The sequence below is a fragment of the Monodon monoceros genome, unplaced genomic scaffold (assembly GCF_005190385.1).
Source record: "Monodon monoceros isolate NGI ecotype Baffin Bay Population unplaced genomic scaffold, NGI_Narwhal_1 Super_Scaffold_20, whole genome shotgun sequence".
In the NCBI taxonomy this organism is placed as follows: domain Eukaryota; kingdom Metazoa; phylum Chordata; class Mammalia; order Artiodactyla; family Monodontidae; genus Monodon; species Monodon monoceros.
In genome coordinates, this window is record NW_021703777.1 from 13,872,847 (window position 1) to 13,893,916 (window position 21,070).

The window sequence follows — 21,070 nt, forward strand, 5'->3', positions numbered from 1 at the left end:
CATCTCCTCCAGCCCCAAAACAAACCACCAACAAAACTACCCACAACAAGCCCACCCCTTCTCATTTATGCTTCCGCATTCTCCTTCCCTTAGTGGCTGAACTGCTTGAAAGAGCAGAACATTCAGCCTCCAGCTATTCCCTTGCCCATTCACTCTGCTGTCTGGATTCACACTCACCACTCAAAACTTCACTTTCAGAGGTGACCAGAGACCTCCCCAACTGCCCAGTCCAAGAGCATTTTCTCTCCCTCTGCTGTGTTCTTGCCACGTATCTGTTTTTTCTCAAACCTCTTTCACTGGTCTCTTCATTTCATCCACCATTTTCACACAGTCCTCCCCAGGGATCTCGCTTTGATTTTCTCTCCGTTTAATTTTATAGTAGTGGTTCTCAACTTTGTTGAGAATCCCCAGAATCACATGGGGAGCTGTGAAGACCTGCCCATGCTTGGGCCCACCTGCAGAGGGTCTGATTTAATTGGGCTGACAAAGGGCCCAGGCATCAGTGTTTTTAAAGCTCCGCAGGTGATAATAAAGTACAGCCAGGTTTTCAAACAACCAGCCTCTATGCACTGGCTGAGTGATTCCCTCTCATGGCTTCTAACCCAAAACCATTAACTTCAGTCCCAAGTTTTGTTAAACTACATTCACATTTCCAATTACCTTCTAGATAATTCCATCTGAACGCTCAACAAATGTGAAAAGCCTCAGGCAGTAAACTGAATTGATCTCAGTATCTCCTCACACTGGTCTTTTTCCTGTAACCTTGGTCTTCTTAATTCAGTCATTATCCTCCCATTTCTAAACTCAAAGCTTCTAGTAATCCTCACAGCTCTCTTCAAAATCATTCCATTAAGTTATAGGTTCTACTGGAACTTAGCAGAACCCTACAGACCAGCGGTCCCCAACGTTTTGGCACCAGGGACTGGTTTCGTGGAAGACAGTTTTTCCACGGACGGCAGGGTGGGGAAGGTTTCAGGATGATTCAAGCACATTTATTGTACGCTTTATTACTATTACATTGTAATATATAATGAAATAATTATACAACTCAACATAATGCAGAATCAGTGGGAGCCCTGAGCTTGTTTTCACTTGCCACCCAGTGACAGGGTTTTGATATGAGTCTGCAAGCAACTGATTTATTATGGTCTCTGTGCAGTCAAACCTCTCTGCTAATGACAATCTGTATTTGTAGCTGCTCCCCAGCAGAGTCAGTGTTTTCCTTTTACGAGCAGCTCTAGCACTCTCTTCAAACCACTTATCATATTGTACTGTAATAATTTACGTAGAGTTTGTGGACTCCTACCATAAAAGCTCTTGAGAGCATGATTTTACATATATGTATATTATATTTAAAATATGTATTTATAATATATACCTTGTATATGTATATATGATACATACAATATGATACATTTTGAACAATATATTTTGTATGCACAGAATCAAGCATAATGCCCTAGCAGAGATGTTCAAAAATGTATTATTTATCTAACGCATATTTGTTGAACATCTACAACATGGCCTCACTATTTCTGGTACCTGGGATGCATAAATAAACCAAACAAAGACTGTTCTCAAAGTGATTCTCAAGAGAAAAAAACCAATGTATAAACAAATAAACAATGTATAAACAAATAAACATACTGGATAATTTCAGTGGTCCTACGGTCTAGAAAAAAATAAATCAGCATTATAGAGTGCTTTAGATCAGGAGTCAGAAAACTTTTTCTGTAAAGGACTATATATTTAATATTTTAGGCTTTGGGGGCCACATGGTCTCTGAACAAAAACCACAGACAATATGTAAATGAATGAGCATGGTTGTATTCCAATAAATATTTGCTTACAAAAATAGGAGGTGGGCCATATTTGGCCTGTAGACTGTGGTTTGCTGACCCCTGCTTTAGATAACAGGCATGGCTTCTCTGAAGAGGTGACTACACACTAGGACATGAATACCTAGGAAGAGCCAATCCTCAGCCAGAATGTTCCAGGTACAGGTAAGAGCACTTGCAAAACCTGTTGTTTGAGAAGCAGAAATAAAGCCTTCGTGATGAAGTGTGGTGAAAGAAAGGATGGATGAATATATAAACAGAGGCATGAATGAGTGAACTTTATCCATATGGAAAATAAAAACTATTACCCTAAGCAATTAATAAGCATTCCCACAGCTGAGATATGTTGCCACACTCAAAGAGAAGAAACAAAGACATGATTGCACAAGAAAATAAGTCAGTAGGATCTACGCAAAATTAGTTTACTCTATGAATATCTATGCACCAAGCACTACTGCAGGTGCCAGAAATTAGGCAAAATGTTTGATAATTATGACTTCTGAAGGTTTAGACAATTACAATGCTGGATTCCATTAATTCTTAGCTATATATGTATATTTTGATTTCTAGAAGCTGAAATATTCAGATGACTTCTATGTACTAAGAAGTACTATTTTTTCTTAGTACTATTTATCACAAAACTAAGAGCAGTACTATGATAGACGAAAAAAAAGTGACCTGTGAACCTACAGTACATACCAATTAATTTCATTTTAGAAAAATATTTTGGAAAAATTCTTGAACATCAAATATGTTTAAAAATCACTGAGATATTCTTTATTAACGGACCTGAAGTTGAGTTTAATTTCTCTTTTACACTGTAAAATTCTAATTATTTTAATAACTGTGTGTAAATAGTAACAATTCAAATAAATGTGAGTACTCCACTTTGGGAAAATCGATGAGATGATATCACACTTTTAAAATAAAGAACTTTTCCCCAAAGATATCTTTGGATATCATATGATTTAATTTATGAAAACTGATCAAATAAGGCTACACACAATTGGTGTCATTTTAATGAACTAAATTTCAAAAACATACAGTCAATAAAACATTTTTTGTTGCAGGGAAAAACATGGGCTTTGGAGTTGGCTAGACTTGGCTCTGTATTCTGGCTCCCCCACTTGCTGAGTCTGCAGCCTCGTAGGCTCTAAGTTCCTAGAATCACAATCCTCACCTGTGCAAAGGGAGAGATCATCCCTCCCAAGGTTGTAGGAGGATTTAATATGGAAGGTAAAGCACTTAGAATTAGGAGACAGTCAATAAACTTAATTTAATTGCCTCTTCCCTAAGTTTATCCCATGAAATGTATGTATAAACGTATGTATATGTAAATGTATATCTGCATGAAATGTATGTTAAATGTTGATGATTCAGTGCTCCTCAGTCTTTATTAAGAAGTACATACCTCTATATTCATAATACCAATCAGAAAAAAAAAAACTGGGAGAAATCTTTCAATTTTCCACTACATAGGACTACTGGTGTGGGTTTATGAGACTTCATTCATAAAACTCTCCTGGTGGGGCATCCCTGGTGGCACAGTGGTTAAGAGTCCGCCTGCCGATGCAGGGGACGTGGGTTCGTGCCCCGGTCGGGGAAGATCCCACACGCCGCGGAGCGGCTGGGCCCGTGAGCCATGGCCGCTGAGCCTGCGCGTTCGGAGCCTGCACATCTGGAGCCTGTGCTCCGCAACGGGAGAGGCCACAACAGTGAGAGGCCCGCGTACCGGGAAAAAAAAAAAAAAAAAAACTCTCCTGGTGAGGAAAGTTTCTCCCTACTTACAAGCTCAATCCCTCCTAGTGTATGTACCAGAAGAGATGTCATATTTCTAGCCATCCTATAAGAGGACTGCTTCCCAGCTCTTATATTGTAAGGACAGAAAGAGGATAAACTGTTTAGAAATCCCTCCCACAGTTAGGTCTTTCAGTCCTACTGACGCCTTCAGCCTGGCACAGAGTTCTGAAAACCCCAATATGATTTTTTAAAAACTTTTATTGGAGTATAGTTGATTTACAACGTTGTGCCCAATATGACTTTATTAATGAAGATGAGTGAGTCCCAATTTCATGATAAGTTTTAGGACTAGAGTATACTGACCCCATGTTGTGTGTGCCCAGAAAAGGTGTGTAAAACTGCCATCCCACCCTGTGTGTGGTGTGATTTAAGGATCCACTTTTTTTATGGCTCTTACATGCATGGTTTTATAGTTTTATTGTTACTGATATTTTATAAAATTCAGAACTATTGGCTACATAAGGGCTGTCAGGGGAAGAGAAGTTTTGCAGGAAAACATGGAGATCATTTTTCAATGGCTCAGGCTTGCATGATCTCTTCTGAGCAGCTCCTTGAGCATTCAACAACATTCATGTTTCAAAATTTCTATTATCTTTTCCCTGAATACTTTATTGTTCATTTTAAATTTAATTTTTGATTTATATCATCAGCAAACACAGAGAAAAGTGGATTAACATTCCAGATGGGGTAAATAATCCCATTTAATCTTGACTTCCTATACTCACTTTCTCACCTTTATTCACTTTCCTCCTCTCTTTCTGATTAAACATCATAAAACTAGGCTACCTAAAACAGATTCCAAAACTTCCAATGTTAAGAGTATGTAAAGTGGGGGACCCATTTACACAAGACAATTATTTTCCAAAAATTACTTATATCCAGAATTTATTTCATGGCTTACTACTAAAATTGTTTAAAACCTAACTCTGTTCATGTTTTACTATTGAAAAATAAAAGACAAATATTTGGGGCAGCATGATGTAATAAAAATAAATCAACAACCACATCCAATTCCTTGTTGCCTCATCCCTTCTAACTCCCTGGGCAAAAGGAACATATCACAGGATGATTCATGTATTAGGGGCTTTCTAGAAATGTCTGGCACTAGTATTAGCAAGCACAACTATTTCCAAATATATTAAATGTCTGCTCAGTTATTCCTTTAAGTGTCACAGTAAGAAAAAAGAATTTATAATCTGAAATTCATTCTTATTTTCTGGCCAACTGTTTATAAAAGAACAACAGTGACAATATGTTTGGAACCACAATAATATAGACATTATAAAAACAATGATAATGTTTTACTTTTAGATGACAAAAGTATATAGTTTAATATTATCGAACATTAGGAATGTAAACCATATTTGCTAGAGTGCATATACTTTAAATTCTAAACTAAACAAAACGCTTTATCCGAAAAGTGGTTAAGATATGTTTTGACTACCTTCAAGAAGGCTAATGTGTTGGTTTCATAAGTCTCTTCTCCAGAGTCAATACAAGGGTAGAGGCTCTACTCACATTATGAAATAATTTGGCTACAACTACTTCTCTCTAAACCCCTGCCAAGTATGAACAGCAAATACCAATAAAACAAAAGAAGCAAAATCCATTCTTTTCCATTAATCAGAAAGCTCCAAAGTTAAGACACAGGGAGACATATAAGCAGAAACTGTAACAAATTACAAATCCAATGGTGATTTACACATGTTTACAATACCTTTGATATAATCCTATAGGTTAAATTTTGTGATTTCTTTCAGTGTGATCTTTCATATCAATTAAGCTGAATTCTTTTTGAGAGCTGTAAATACTTCTTAAGACCTTGCTTCTTTCTGTAGTTCAGGGTAAATGACAAACCTACATTTTACTGAAGAGGAAATGTAAATTTATTTAAAAAAAAAAAAGGAAAGACAGACCACTTAAATTCTTTGCAGAGATCCTTTAGAGATAGTCAGACTTCGGTTAGGAAATTGCTAACAAGGAGAGGTGCCCAGACCCCTAAGTAGCTATTGTCACCCTTTGCCCTTTTGATACATGAACTTGTTAACCATGTGATTGGCTAAGGAATCTAATCATATATGCCAATAATAAAGAGCAAAGCACCTTGCAGTTTTCTATTCTACTCCCTTGTGAAAGACAGATGTGTTGCATCTAATTATTAACTGATTGGTATCTGGAGAAACATTAACATAATTGGTGCATTTGTTCTAATTAACAAAGGGAAATTGCCACATACCACCCGATATGAAAAGTGAGTGCAGCAAGCATTAGCTAGAAAAATCCATGTCAATCAGAAAGGTTACTCTGCTAAACTCAAACTGGAGTCCCTCAAGTCCCAGCACTGAGGCTGAAAATGACACAACAGAGTTGAGAAGCACGTGTACACCTAAGAGAATGGAGATTCAGCCCAGAATTGTTTTATGCAGGTACATTAATCAAATAAATGGGAAAAACAATTATGGGGCAATTATCAAATGCACACTCAGCCAAGCCAAGATTCTAGAAGAAGCATTAGCTAGAAGCTGGGAGTCGGCCAAGTTTTACTGGATGGTTTAGAAGTCACAAATTTGAAACTTTTCCTGTATTCATTTGTTTTAACCTTTGCCCTTTAGACCGGTGTTTCTCAAACTTTGTTGCATTTTAGAATCACCTGCGGAGCTATTAAAAACGTATTAAAAATAGTGATAACCCAGGCTGCATAAAATACCTATTAAATCAGTATCTTTAGCGTGGGATATAAGCATCAGTATTTTCTAATGATTCCCAGGTGATCCCAATGTGCATCCTAGTTTGAACACCGTATTGCAGACTGGTTCTGATAATTTTGCTGAAATAAGTGCCCTGATGTGCTGATTAAGTGCCCTGGATGAGGCTTGAGAGTCTACCTTTCTAAGAAGCTCCCAGGTCAAGTCAGTACAGATAATCTATGCATCGCACCTTGAATAGTAAGGCCTTCACAATGCTAAAAGATACCTCTAGCTAATAAGTCTTCTGTAGACTTTCACCAGGTAGGATTTAGCTCCATTGCTTCAGAGTTCGAAATCACAAAATTATTTTCTGCTGGTGTCTCACACTGACAACAGGTGTTTCATATGACCAACCAAGAACGTCTTCATTATAGAATACAAATGAATGTTGTTTACCCATTAAAGTTGTGAGTAAAAAGTATCTTAAAAGACAGGAATCAAAACGCCATTAAAAAAAAAAGTGTACAAAGAAACTCTCCCCGACCCCAGGTCCACTGTGGAGACATTGTTCTAGACGCTGTCTCTTGTCAAGAATAGAAGGCTACTTTGTTTATGCAGCTATTTGCTTCTCAGATTGGCAACAGCAGTAAGACACTCATTCACTTCTGCATTGACCACTGTCCAATATACTTTGTGCCTTTCAGTAGCTTTGTGAAAGTATTTGTATTTTTATACTGTAAAAAGAATTGGACTTCAAGCAAGTTGAAATTATATCTTTAGACAACTGTACCCCCCCAAAAAAAAACAGCCAAAGGATTAAAAAAAGCAAGTAAAACTGAAACTATGTCCCACAGACTTAACAGAAGCTGATAACGAATAGAAATTCTTGAGCTTATCTTACAGAATCGCAGATACGGCAACAGCTTGTCCAAACCCCTTTGCTTGTAAACTCCTTCACTGATTAAGCCCATTTTAGTGTTTCGTTCTTTTTTCACCTCTTTAATCACATACCTCCCCAGCTTCCACTCAGTCCAGCTGTTCCACAGGAACTTGAAGTCAGCTCCTGACCAGTGTGAGCGGCTAAGGCTGCTTGGGACCTCTGACCCTAAAGCTGGGCCTGAGGCCAGTTTTTCAGGCGATGAGTGGCCTGTTGACTTCAGAAGCCTGGAAACGTACCCTCAGCTCACGCCGGGCGCCTCCATTGTGAACAGGCAGCAGCGGCCACGGCGATACGCCTGCGCAGTACACCCATTTCCTCGTCTTTTCCCACCTCCAATCAGCTTTCCCCAGCCTAAGACCGCCTTGGTTATCACATAAGCATCCCAACCCCCTATGACCTCGGGGAGGCGGAGCTAAGACTTGTTCTCCATCTTCTTAGTTGGCTGCCTTGTGAGGAAACTCTTCTCAGCTGCAAACCTCAGCGTCTCGGATTGGTTCACTGCAAGTCTGGCATAGGGACATGGTTAGTAACCTAACAGAAACTGGAGTGACATTTTGCTCAGTTGTTGCAACTTCTGCAAAGGGAAGGAATTTTCTAAGAAAGGGATGTTGTTTTCCTGCTGGGGAAACACCTCCTTAATTGCACATATGTCTGGTTCATTGCTTTTGAGAGTTGAATGTGTGCAGACCACGCTGTAGAGATGAACTTGTATTGAAATCTGAAAACTTAACATTTCTGAAGCCTTAAATTCAACTATGAGGAGATGAAAGCACGTTGATAAGTGAATTAATAGTGACAACCACCAAAAGAGCCCAAAGTAGAATGACTCAATCTGATAATATCTTACAAGGGAGCAAAATGGCACTGAAATGTCCTTAAAATGCTAAATTTTCCAGGGCAAAAGGACTATAAATTGATTAGTCCTGAGATAGTTCCTAACCGGTCTTTACTATAAACTTGCCTTTCAGGTTAAGTAACTCTCAGCATTTCCTCATATTTAGCAATTAAGGGTGTTGGGGCTCTTGCTAAGTCTGACCGCCTTTAAAAAACACTGGCTTTTTGCTCTTTTTGTTATGACTGTCATTTTTCATCCACAATCAGTTTACAATAAATAGTGCCTCTAGGCATTTGAAGAATCATTGAAAGAAATTTCAAAAGCAAAGAACTTACCCAAGAAAAAACCTTTTTTTTCAAGAAATAAAGGCTGTGGAAATAAAAGACCCTCCTGCCCTGCGATTATGTATTCAGGCGAGGTCACTGCCTGTAGCTGAAGCATCACTGAGAGAGAAAGAATGTATCTGAAAACAGTTGAAGTCTACTGACCACTGATTTTAGGTCATCTAAGAAAAGCTCACTCTACTGGGTTTGCTGACCGTTAGCATGGAAGATTTCACTTTCTTCTGAAGGACCAAATATTTTCTAGATTTTATTCATTTAATAAAATCAGATGTAAAATCCAAGTTCAGAACTTTCTGTTCTCACAGGAATTAAAATATATCCTTTATTTCTCCACTTTTCTCTCTCTCTTCTACTTCTACCCTAAGACCATCAGCTATCTTCTCTTACTTGAAGTAAGGCAAAATCATCTCCTCAATGGTGTCTCTGTTTCCATTTTTACACTTCTAAAATCTATACTCCCTAGAGCAGCAAGAATGATCTTTGAAATAAATATATATCAGGTCATGACAATTCCTTACTTAAAATCTCCAATGACTCTGCATATATTCAGAAACAATTCCAAATCCCTTACCATTACCACGTGTTAGTCCCCAAGCTCATCCTAACCCTTTGACTGAAGGGCTTCCTGCCCTCCTGATGGCTCGCTGTGTCTCAGAGACACTGGCCTCCTTTTTAAACCATAACCACATTCTGAGGTATTCTGCTCCCCTACCTGGAGCTTCCTGACCCAGATCTTTTCAAGTCTGGCTCTTTCCTGTCATTCAGATCTCAGCTCAAATGTTATTTCTTCAGATATAGATTCTCCTTAAACTTTAAAGTGACTCCTGATCACCAACAACTGTCAACCTCTCAGATATGACCTTGTCTTACTTCCTTTAACTTGCAATTATCTGACAATTATCTTGCTCCTTTATTTCTATTCTTGTTTATGGTTTTGTTACCCTTTAGGGACTCTGACATGTATCTCCTTAAACTAGAAGAGTATAGAGCACACGGTGAGTGGACAATGAATATTCCTTGAATAAATGAATTAGTGATTAAAAATAAAAACGGGGGGGCTTCCCTGGTGGCACAGTGGTTGAGAGTCCGCCTGCCGATGCAGGGGACACGGGTTCGTGCCCCGGTCCGGGAAGATCCCACATGCCGCGGAGCAGCTGGGCCCGTGAGCCATGGCCGCTGAGCCTGCGTGTCCGGAGCCTGTGCTCCGCAACGGGAGAGGCCACAGCAGTGAGAGGCCTGCGTACCGCAAAAAAAAAAAAAAAAAAATTAAAAAAATATTAAAAAAAAATAAAAATGGGATTTTGTACTGTAGGCTCAAAGGAACCACTGTGTATATGCAGAAGTCAAGCCACAAATCTATTATAAATCAGAGGTTTATTATTTATTACTGTGTTTAATTTTATTATAATTTTTAACTTGGTTCACAAAGTTATCTGTGCTTGTGGTGCTCTCTGTGCATAACTATTAGAGGCATATTATTTACATTGGCAGAAAAACATATCAAGTGACCAAAATATAGAGATGACGTTGGCAAATATTGACTGGACCAATGCAAAGCTTGCAAACTGACTACCAGTCAGGGAACCTGATACTTGTGGCAAACCTGTTTGTAAGGCTGATACTCATCTCATAAGCAAAACCCCTTCTTGTTGCTACACACATGCTAGGAGAAAATTCCAGCAGATATCACTGGGCACTGAAAGCAATGTCTCCCTCCAAATTAGTATGCAAACTCTTCTTTTCTCTCTAAACCTTTTTTGTCTGCAAGGAATATAAAGCACAGCTTGGGAGAAAATGCACCTGCATGGAAATGCATCGACACGAAGTTCCAGTTATGAGGGAAGGGGCAGCAAAACATGCACTCCTCTCATGAAACAAAATGTTCATTGGCCCTATTAATAATCAATTAGATGGAGAGCTACCTGATGCTATACATCTGGTGACGCCTCCAGCTGCCAGCAGCTTTTTCCCCTGATAAAGCTGATGCTGCTTTAAAAAAGTCTCTTTCCTGTTTAGCAAGACTAAATTCAGCAAAATCATCTATTCTTTTGCACTTCACCCCATATTTTCCCACTTGCTAATTAGAGATGCAAATGTGGATAAGTAAGATGACGGTTTTTAAGCACAACTGGGTCAATATGTTGAATATTGTGCCCTGTTCCTCCAATTAGACTCCTATGAGAAATAGTTCGATTATAATTAGAGGAGCAATTATCCCCTTGTTTAAGGTGAAACAAATCACAGGTTTGTTTTAGTGAAAAATTCAGCTTTGCTCCTTCTGCCATGCCAACAAATCTTGTATCCACTGATGTTCTGATACCAGTACTCTCCAAAAGAGATAATCTGATGAAATAAAGCATCTCTGAGTATATTTCTGGCTCACCATATGACAGCAACATTTTCCAGGCGTAAACTAAAATGAGCAAAGAGGGTTCATTTCATACAGTGCTGCTGTTATGCCACTGGAGCAACCCAGCACCCGTGCACGGGCATATTAATCTTCTGGCTTCTTTGGGGAGATGGCGGGTTTCTGCCAAAAGGCAGGCAACTGCCTCCCCAGACATGGGAGAAAAGCATTATATTTTTGGCTTGATCCTAGCAAAAGAGGTATTAAAAATACTGAGCAATACCATTTTAGAGTATTTCTGGGATTTGTTATTCTTTCTTTCACCTAGTCTACTTTTCATTTAAATATAATTATTATTAACCTATCCTACAGTCCTTGAACTAAAGTAACTCTCAATGGCCTTTTATTCCCATCTAGTGGGTCAGAAGCACTAGACCGATAGATTCCCTTACTCCACCCTCACTGAGTTCTCTCAGTATGCGTCTTCAGAGGTGACAAACATCTTTTCTCTGAGAAGTTCCATTTCCTGAGGTGCCGCCTCTGTGTCACATCCAACAGGGACTCTTTATTTCATTTAGTTAAATATACTTAGAGAATCTACTATGCAACCTACAGTCTGCTGGTGTTAGAGAGAAACATGAACAAAAATCCCGTTTTGTTCCTTATTTCATCCCAGTCTAATCAGGTAGGACAGTAGTAAACAGATATATTTCAACACAGATAATAGTTGGAGCTGTAAAAAATCAGGGTACCTAGGGGCTGATGTTCAGGCAGTTATACTGGTTCATTCATACCAGATGTTAAATACTGAATAGTTCTGCATCCGCTACTTAATAGCTGACATATTTTTTTTCTTAACCAATGAGTACTGAGAGGAGTTCTTAGTCAACAGTGCTACGACCTGGATAGATAGCATGTAAGGAATCCTGGGTTGGCCTCTTCCTCCTCTGACACTTTCTTTGTCCCTCTCTTTCCTTTGGCTTGGAAAAGGAGAGCTACCAACAGTAGCCCCAGCCCAGATTTCCTCTTTGGGAGAAAATATGAAGTCTGGTCCAATGTCTTGGTCCATTATGACTAAACAGACAACTTGAAAAATCAGAGTAAGGACAGCAGCACATCAGGACTTGCTGTAGATATTCACGTTAACAAGTCATTTGTAAAGTAAATATGTTACATCAATAAGGGAATTTCCTGGTTTTAAAGCTCAAACGTTATCTTCATTTGTAGCATTTATGGACTCTAACCAAAGTAACTGGCTAGAAAACACAGGAGGGCATCTTTGTGATTCTTCATAGGGTAGAAGCTTCATCTCTGCATACCCCACAGCGCCCAACAGAGCTGCACTGTGCTCAGTGACCACTCCGAATTCAAGAGGTCGAACTGAGTCTTCTGTGAATCAATAGGTGATATAATAATAGCACTAATAATGCTAGTGAGTGCTTCTACATGGTCTAAGTATTTGCATATAGCTCATTTAACCTTCAGCTACATTCTGGAGAGACACCGTTCACTATTATATCCATTTTGTAATTTAATTGAGGAAACTTAGATACCGAGGGCTGAAATACCTTGCTTAAAGTCCAAGACTTAAAAATGGGGACACTTGAGTTCAAACCTAGAGTTCTGTAAGGAAATTAGTTTAACGTTCTGTAGCAGAAATTAAAGCCAAAATAGGGGAGAAAATTAAATGTTATTTATTACCTCAGATATGCCTGTACCATTATTTGCACCAAAGGTGATGCTTCTGTAACTTAAGATTAGTAGAGCTCTTTGGAAACCTACTGACTTTTTTTTTTTGTTTTGGTACGCGGGCCTCTCACTGTTGTGGCCTCTCCCGTTGCGGAGCACAGGCTCCAGACGCGCAGGCTCAGCGGCCATGGCTCACGGGCCCAGCCGCTCCGTGGCATGTGGGATCTTCCCAGACTGGGGCACGAACCCGTGTCCCCCGAATTGGCAGGCGGACTCTCAACCACTGCGCCACCAGGGAAGCCCCCTACTGACTTTTATGGGAAGGAAATTATTGTCTCCTGATATTCTGCAAAGAATGAACTTGACTACTTATTCAATGATGCTAGATATATACTTATAAAACAAAGATAAATTGAATCAGTCAACTATGTATTTGTTGAGTGTTTACTGAGTTTTTCAGATTCGTTTGCCTTGCATACAAAAGAAGCATAAATCCTTGTCAGCATGGCCTGATGTCTTAAGGACTGATTTTGTTTATAGTAAAACATGAGAGTTTTACCTGGTTTCCTTTTAAGATCAATATTCCATTTTATGCTATTTTCATGCTTTTAAATTCCTCAAATAAATAAATAAAATATTAAATGATAAATATATATATCATTAAATTAAAATAATCTTATAATCCCTTAACTCACCACGTTACATTTCATCCCTTTCTTCTTTAATTTATCTGCCCCTCCTGAGCAAATGACAGTTGTAACATGTCACGTTAAGGTATTCATTAGATTTCTGATCTTGGTGATTCTAAGGGTGCTGAAAATAATCGACACAGGAGTTTATTAGCCTGCTCTCAAGCATGTGTGTTTGATCTCTCTCTTGACTTCCAGAAAAAGGAAAAATACTCACATTATAGTTCTGTGAATGTCAAATGGGTATATGATTTTTGAGCTTGCCAAGTGTTAATTGGTCTCTTCCCCAGTGATGATACAGATAAAATTCACAGCCAATTAGTTTGCACTCTTGAATCTTTACTCCTTGACAAAGTGAACCACTTTGCTGAGGAGACCAAGAAAATGAAGAAGTTATAGAATCTCCTCACTGGAAATCTCTGCAGGGATTTGCTCTCTTTAAGAAACATCAAGTCAAGAAGAGTCTATGGATACCTATGTTACTCAGGATATGTTTTGGTCTTCAAGATAGTTTAATGGTGGAGGTTTGCATTAGAATTTTAGAAATACAGTTAAGGAGACAGATGCACTTATTGTCCTAAGTGAAAGGAAATATTGAATAGAGAAGAGCTGCCTACTTTATAATCACAATAAATCATATTGTGTGTCAGTGTTGGAAGATAAGGTTTTGGAGTGGCTGGATAAAACAGCAATAATCATACAAAGTCTCTGATACAGTGCTAAAGTGCCATGGGGTGCCAGGAACAAGGCAAAAAACAGCTCTCTTCTTTCAAAGAAAAAAGGAAATTTCATTAAGAGTGCCACTTAGAGCCTTTGCATTGATACATTGGAGATATGGATGACTGTGACAGAAAAATGGGCATTTTATTGTTTGGTGCTAATAAAAAGTCATGGTATAAATCTGATTTGTAATATTTCATTAACTATCAATAGGCTTTGTTTCACCAAAAACAGAAAATGAAAATAAAGAGCTAATGGAAAGCTTACAGGATGAAACTAACGGACATTCCTCATACATGTTTTTATTCATGGTGTGTGGCTATGGCTTTTAGGTATGTCCATAAATATATCACAGAGCAGGAAATATATATGTGGAGTGCACAGGCTCACACACACACACACACACACACACACATGCCTTTCTTACATTTTTTGCATAGTATCAAGAAAAATAATAAAATTGATGGTACATTATTAAGTCATACCACCTTTCTCTATAATTAGTGCCAGGTAAAATAAAACAGTGTTTCTGATTTCTTAAAAGACAGTGACAAAATTAAACCAAGCTGCCTGTGGCTTTGTCCAGTGGGGCATTCTAATTGACTCCAAGTCATTAATCAGTTTCCAATCAATCTATATTGCCAGTAGCAAGCAGTTAGGACTCCATTACCAACCATTCATCATGCCATACCCTGATTCACTGCACCGTTAGCCATGGACTAGGCCTCCGTTAGAATAACTTAAGTGCCAATTGCTAAATGTGAAGAATTTTTGCTACTCACTTCAGCCACTGGGATCCCTTCTGGTGGTCGACACTGGAGCAAGACTTCCTGTTCCAAGGATACTTCCTTTCCCAGGGGTTCCTGCTCAAATGTCTTCCGCAGATCTGGAAAGCACCAGTAATAAAATATAAGACAAAACTAATTAACATTTATTCATTTATTGGAAGTACAATAAACATTCTGCAGCTTCTTATTTTATGTTTCTTTGTATTTTTTAATCATGTTAGTACTGTACCATAATGTGGGTGATTATATTCTGTGTACTGGAAATTATGAAACTTGGAGGCTATTAACTGTTCCTACTTTAATCTTCACTGGAATGCTTTGGAGATCCTCATTCTAACAATTAGTGAAACTCATTCGTTGCATTTCCTTACTATTTCTTAATAATCAACTATAATGATCACATTTTTTTTTTTTTTGCGGTACGCGGGCCTCTCACTGTTGTGGCCTCTCCCATTGCGGAGCACAGCCTCCGGACGCACAGGCTCAGCGTCCATGGCTCACGGGCCCAGCCGCTCCGCGGCATGTGGGATCTTCCCGGACCGGGGCACGAACCCGCGTCCCCTGCATCGGCAGGCGGACTCTCAACCACTGCGCCACCAGGGAAGCCCACTGATCACATTTTTAATCAAAAGAATCCCATTGTCATGATGCTTATTCATGAAGTCCCTTAGGTATATTCTTACTTTTTCTTTCTTCCCAATAGATAACTATTGTAGTGTAATAGCTCTGAGATCTTTTGATAAATAACTCAAAAGCAAGTTTCTGTTCAGAGTGAAAAACAGAACGCTGGAGTCCTGAAAGAATGAATATAGCTTCTTGAGGTGTCTCAAACACAAGACAGGGAAAAGAGTAACTATTGGGATGAGTCCAGAAATATCTCAATATCTAAATTATGTGACCATTCTGCAATTAGAAGATTAAACAGTCATTTCTGCTCAAACATACCAAGAATCTAATTATGTATTTATATCAGTGGTCCCCAACCTTTTGGGCACCAGGGACCGGTTTCGTGGAAGACAGTTTTTCTACGCACCAGGGTCGGGGGAGGGTTGGCGAGGGAGGGACGGTTCAGGCGGTACTGCGAGCGACATGGAGCCGCGCATGAAGCTTTGCTCACTCGCTGCCCACCTCCGGCTCTGCGGCCTGGTTCCTAACAGGCCACGGGATCAGGGTTTGGGGACCCCTGATTTATATAGTTATAGTTGCTACAGCAATATGCAGTACAATTTTAAAAACTGCTATTGATGGACACGAAAATGTTAGAAACCAGTTTGTCATTTTAAACACCAAAGCTAAAAAGTACATGAGTCAGTCATAGAGCTTTGAAGCAGCATTTTTTTTAAAGCAAAGCAAAAAAATTATTTCATATATGTACTCTTCAGCTCCTTCCCATGAAAAGTTATTGGAATTTTACCCAGTCGATTTTAGTAAAAAGTTAATGCGTCTTTCCTTTCATCCCATGTCCCCAGCAACGACTTCAGAATCTAAAAGCACCATTTCAGCCTACTGAACTAATGAGTGGAAATCTGAAGACTCTGGAGGTGTGCCTCTAATGTCAAGGAGCTATTAGAAAGCACCACTTGGAAAATGCACTGACAAAAAAAATTCATTGTCATATATTTGCCATTTGGTTGAATTTCTTGGCAGAAGAAAACCTTCAAGAGCTTAGGGGCTGTGAAAAGATAACTGGATCTAGGTGGGTCTGAAGTAAGACAAGAGACTCTACAAATGGTGACAGAATTTCTGTCAGAAGGGCATTTCTAATTTGATTATCAAGAAATTGAGTATGTTGCAGGAATGAACACTTAAAATCCACAGAGTTACTAGAACTTGAAAGTTATCTAAACCAGGTCCTTATTTTACATATGAGAAACACATTTCTCAAGTTACTCAAAGCCTCACAGCAAAATAACTGATGCTGCGTTAGAACCTGCTGATTTGATACGTATTTTTCTGTCCCACACATCCCTTCACATCTCTTTTGGTTGATTTGTGTCCTTTCAACAGAAACATTAAAACTTCTTCTACTCTTTCTTTTCTCATATAGTAGCTTCTCTTTGTTTTTAATCTGCATTAAGATGAAATTTTGGCAAAACACCAAGTATTAATAAAAGCAATAGCAGGAGTGAATAACTTTAATGGGATAAAATGTTCTTGACAGGGTATATCTTGTTGGTGAAAAATGATTCTAAAAAACTCCCATCTGGGCTTCCCTGGTGGCGTAGTGGTTGAGAGTCCGCCTGCCAATGCAGGGGACACGGGTTCGTGCCCCGGTCCGGGAAGATCCCATATGCTGCGGAGGGGCTGGGCCCGTGAGCCATGGCCGCTGAGCCTGCGCGTCCGGAGCCTGTGCTCCGCAACAGGAGAGGCCACAGCAGTGAGAGGCCCGCGTACAGCAAAAAAAAAAAAAAAAACCACAAACCTCCCATCTGATGCAGGGTAGGGTGAAGACCTAAAGACTGGAATTAGTTCTCAAATCAAATAACATATTGACTCTCAGTTAAACTAACCAGCATATCACAAAATAAGGATTGAGAATTAGAGTGAGGCACATATATATCCAAATAGTCAAAACAAATTCCTTTAACATTTGTAAATTATCTCCTTAAGGCAGACACTTTATTAGGTACTTAGGATGAAGATATGTAAGATTCAGAATCAAGACTAGAACGGTAAGCTGAGATCTATTTATGAAAAGCCTTCCTGCCATGCTAAGGAATGGCAAACCCTCAAAGGCTTTTAAGCAGAGGAGGGAGATAGGATGTCATATTGCCCTCGGTGTGATTGAGGTGGTGGTGAAGAAGCAGAAGGTAGTTAGGAACCCATTTGAATAGATCAGGAGGGATGACGGGGTCCTGAACTCAGCTAGTGACAGTGGACAGGAAGGGGAGAAAGCAGATTCTAGTAATAAATAGATCATATGTTGAGGAAGACCTAGGTATTTGGAGAGTGAGAAGAGGAAAAGATAATACTATATTCTTAGCTACTGCAATTGTTAAGTTGATACCATCATTAAATGAAATAATACCAAATTGGGCAGGAAAGTGGTGAGAAAGATAGCAAATTTATTTTGGTACATGTTCAGTTTGGTGCAGCTGTAGGCTATTCAAGCGGAAAAGTCCAGTAGGTCCATATCATGATTTCTCAACCTCAGCACGACTGACATTTGGGACTGGATAATTCTGTTGTGAGGTGGCCCTGTGCACAGCAAGTTGCTTAGCAGCATCCTTGGACTCTACCCAACAGATACCAGTAGCACCCTTCCAAGCCATGGCAAAACAAATGCCTCCAGATAATGCCAAATGTCTCCTGACATGAAAAATCACCTCAAGTAGAGAACCACTGGTCTAGAGTTTGGAAAAGAAGGCCTGGTGAAAGATCTGTGCTTCATTGTCTGGGAGATAGCTGAAGCACTAGAAATAGATGACACTACCAGGGCAGGGAAAAAAAAAAAAAGAGGACACCAACATTCAAGAGGAAAACCTGCCTGCAAAAATGATATGGCGTGAGCAAAGACGTCAGAGAAAAACCAAGAGACAAGTGTCAGAGAAGCCAAGAGAAGAATAAAGTTTTAAGAAGTTGGGAGGCCAACAGGACAAATGCAGCAAAGGACTCAGAAGGAGAAGTTTGGGGAATTTAGGAGTGAAGGGGGAGTAGAAGCCCAGCTGAGTTGAGGGTGCACAGGAATTGGAAAAATGACCATCAGGAGAACTCCTACTCTTTTGCAAGATTTTATGGTGATGGAAGTCAGCATTAAGGGATGATGGGTTCGAATGGAGCAGGCTATAATTCTTCTTAGGATATGGTATAGTTTTGGGCACAGTTTTCAAATTCCTGCCATATGAAGGCACACCTTTTGAGAATCCTCATTTCCTAATTGAGAATGGTGACCACACATCAGAGTCATGTACTTCAAAAGACAGGTTTAACTGAACTATCACTGAATACCATATAATTCTGTTGTTTTGATGTTATTTAATTTTAAACTCTATGTAAATTTTATCTAATTTCTAAAATGATTCACATTTAACCCTCAACAAAGTAGTACTTCTTCCTGAAAATTCCTTTTAATTCCTGCCCAAAACCTCTTCTCTAGCTTTCAGGTTGTGTAAAGAGCACAGAATATATTGCGCTGTCCAGCATGGCAGCTGCTCCTTTCATATGCCTCCACGGTACTCTGTAAGGGGGTGAGTAGCATTTTAAGCATATCCTTTATCATTTGGAGAGATGTGATAGAAGGCAGGCTGGATGACTTGCAGGCAGAGAGAACACGAGGGTGATGAATGGATAAGCATGAAAAATGGACACTTGTCAGCTAGGAATTAGATGTAAAACAGAATGTTTTAGAATAATGTGGGCATTCCTGTCAGGAAAAAGATGAATTTTTTGCCCTTGGAAGACCTTTAGGATTCTACATTTCTGTTTTCTTTCCATTAGTTCTAAGGCTGCTACTAAAATAAGTATAAAGTCCTTTCATTATAACCTAGATTACTTTTGCAAAGTAAACTTGGCTTACCTCTGATTTAGTCATTGACTCCATCAATTAAAAGAAAAATCAGCTTTGTCATATGCATGCATTCAGAGACATGTTTACTTAAGAACATGAATATTGGCTTACTAAATCCATACAGAGAAATCCAATTAGCAGATGTAGAATCAGACCTGAAACTATATGGACTTCTATTTACCATTTACACAGTAATCAAAGAAAGCCTTTTAGAACACACACATGTGTGGGTGTACACGGCATCTCATTTCTTTTTTTTTTTTTTTTTTGGTGGTACGTGGGCCTCTCACCGCTGTGGCCTCTGCCACCGCGGAGCACAGGCTCTGGACGCACAGGCTCAGCAACCATGGCCCACGGGCCCAGCCGCTCCGCGGCACGTGGGATCCTCCCGGACCGGGGCATGAACCCGCGTCCCCTGCATCGGCAGGCAGAGAAACTCTCAACCACTGCGCCACCAGGGAAGCCCGGCATTTCATTTTTTATGGTAGAATTCTGATGCTGTCAATGAATTTTTTTGCACAATAATAATACTGTGGTTACAAATTATTTATGATGTGAAACCCACTAATTTCATGGCATTCTACAAACATGGACTCTGCTTTTTGACAATGTGGTAGGCTGAAAAGGAGGCTACCTGGGAGTTTGAAGACTCTGTGGCCTCACCTTCCTCATTTGTAAAATGAAAGTAAATGATGGGATGCTTTTGAAGGTCTCTTTTGTCATAAGGGCCTATGCCTGAGTAGACTAACATTTTAAATATGCATTTTAGGGGAAAACAGCCTATCCTTTGTGAAATAAGATAAGATCTTTAAGGATTTATACCAATTATCAAAGAGAAATAATAGAAGAAATTATTTTTCAATAATCTAGGAGATGATGCATCTTTGAAAAGAACAGCTTATATATTTTCCTCTTATGACAATCTTCATGCAACTTTCGTACACTTCAATATACAGGTATGGGTAAGAGTTAGAAAAATAGGATGATGGATGGGTTCCAGAAGATTCCATATTAAAAATATCAGAAAATTCTTTGTACAAATCCAAGGGAGCAATATAATATACATCACAAAAGGAGATGAATATTAAAGCTTTGATGATTATGAATGCATTGAGAATTACTTTGACAAAACTAATTTTCTCTCTCCATGGAGAGATGGGAAGGAAATGCCTACCCAAAATAGCATGCAAGAAAGCCTGTCACACCAAAGGGCATATCTACAAAAGGGGCCCAAAATCAAGTCTCCTCCACAGTGACCTCCCTCGAGCATCTTTGCCTGACACCATCTGAAAAGGGTGAAAGTGGCCTACAATGGGAAAGTCGAGGCTGGACAGGTGGGAGCTTTGACTATAACAGGTCATACTACCAAGCTCCTGTGAGCCCTCCTGATTCGGGAAGGAAATCAGGAGAAACTACCAGCAAAAGATCTCCCTATGGTGTCTAAGCAGGCAGGCTGCTGATACTATTGTCTTTGAAAAAGAAAATAAACAGGTTCTCACTCCAAGTTCAAAAGAAAAATAACTTACATTTGTTAAAAATGCTTATTCCCTTAGCAATGCTACTTCATTATGCAGAAAGATTTATTAGAATAAAATATTTTTTAAAAGACAAAATCTTGACAATGTGATAAACTGATATTACGAAGTTAAGGGTTTGCTGATGGGTATACTTCAATAGATTATTCTAATGGAAATTAAAGTTCTTAAATTCCATTGAGTAATAAGATATAAATGACATAGTATTACCTTATTAAGGTTGGGTGCTTTTTGTTTTAGATCTGATCGGGTTTTGTGAATATTAGATCTCATAGAGTTTTGTGAATATTAAAAGAGTTATTGAACCTGAAAAGGTTTTGGAAGATTATGAAGCACAAAACACATGTAATA

The 21,070-nt window shown here is 39.1% G+C and overlaps 1 protein-coding gene across 2 annotated transcripts in view; it reads right to left on the reverse strand.

Moving 5' to 3' along the window:
* Nucleotides 1–21,070, reverse strand: part of UNC5C (unc-5 netrin receptor C) — a 402,361-nt gene that overhangs the window by 99,176 nt on the left and 282,115 nt on the right. For both annotated transcript variants that reach the window (XM_029234530.1, XM_029234529.1), the window contains exon 4: nt 14,672–14,775. In XM_029234530.1, coding sequence (XP_029090363.1) covers nt 14,672–14,775 — 104 coding nt within the window. The remainder of the gene's footprint in view (nt 1–14,671; nt 14,776–21,070) is intronic.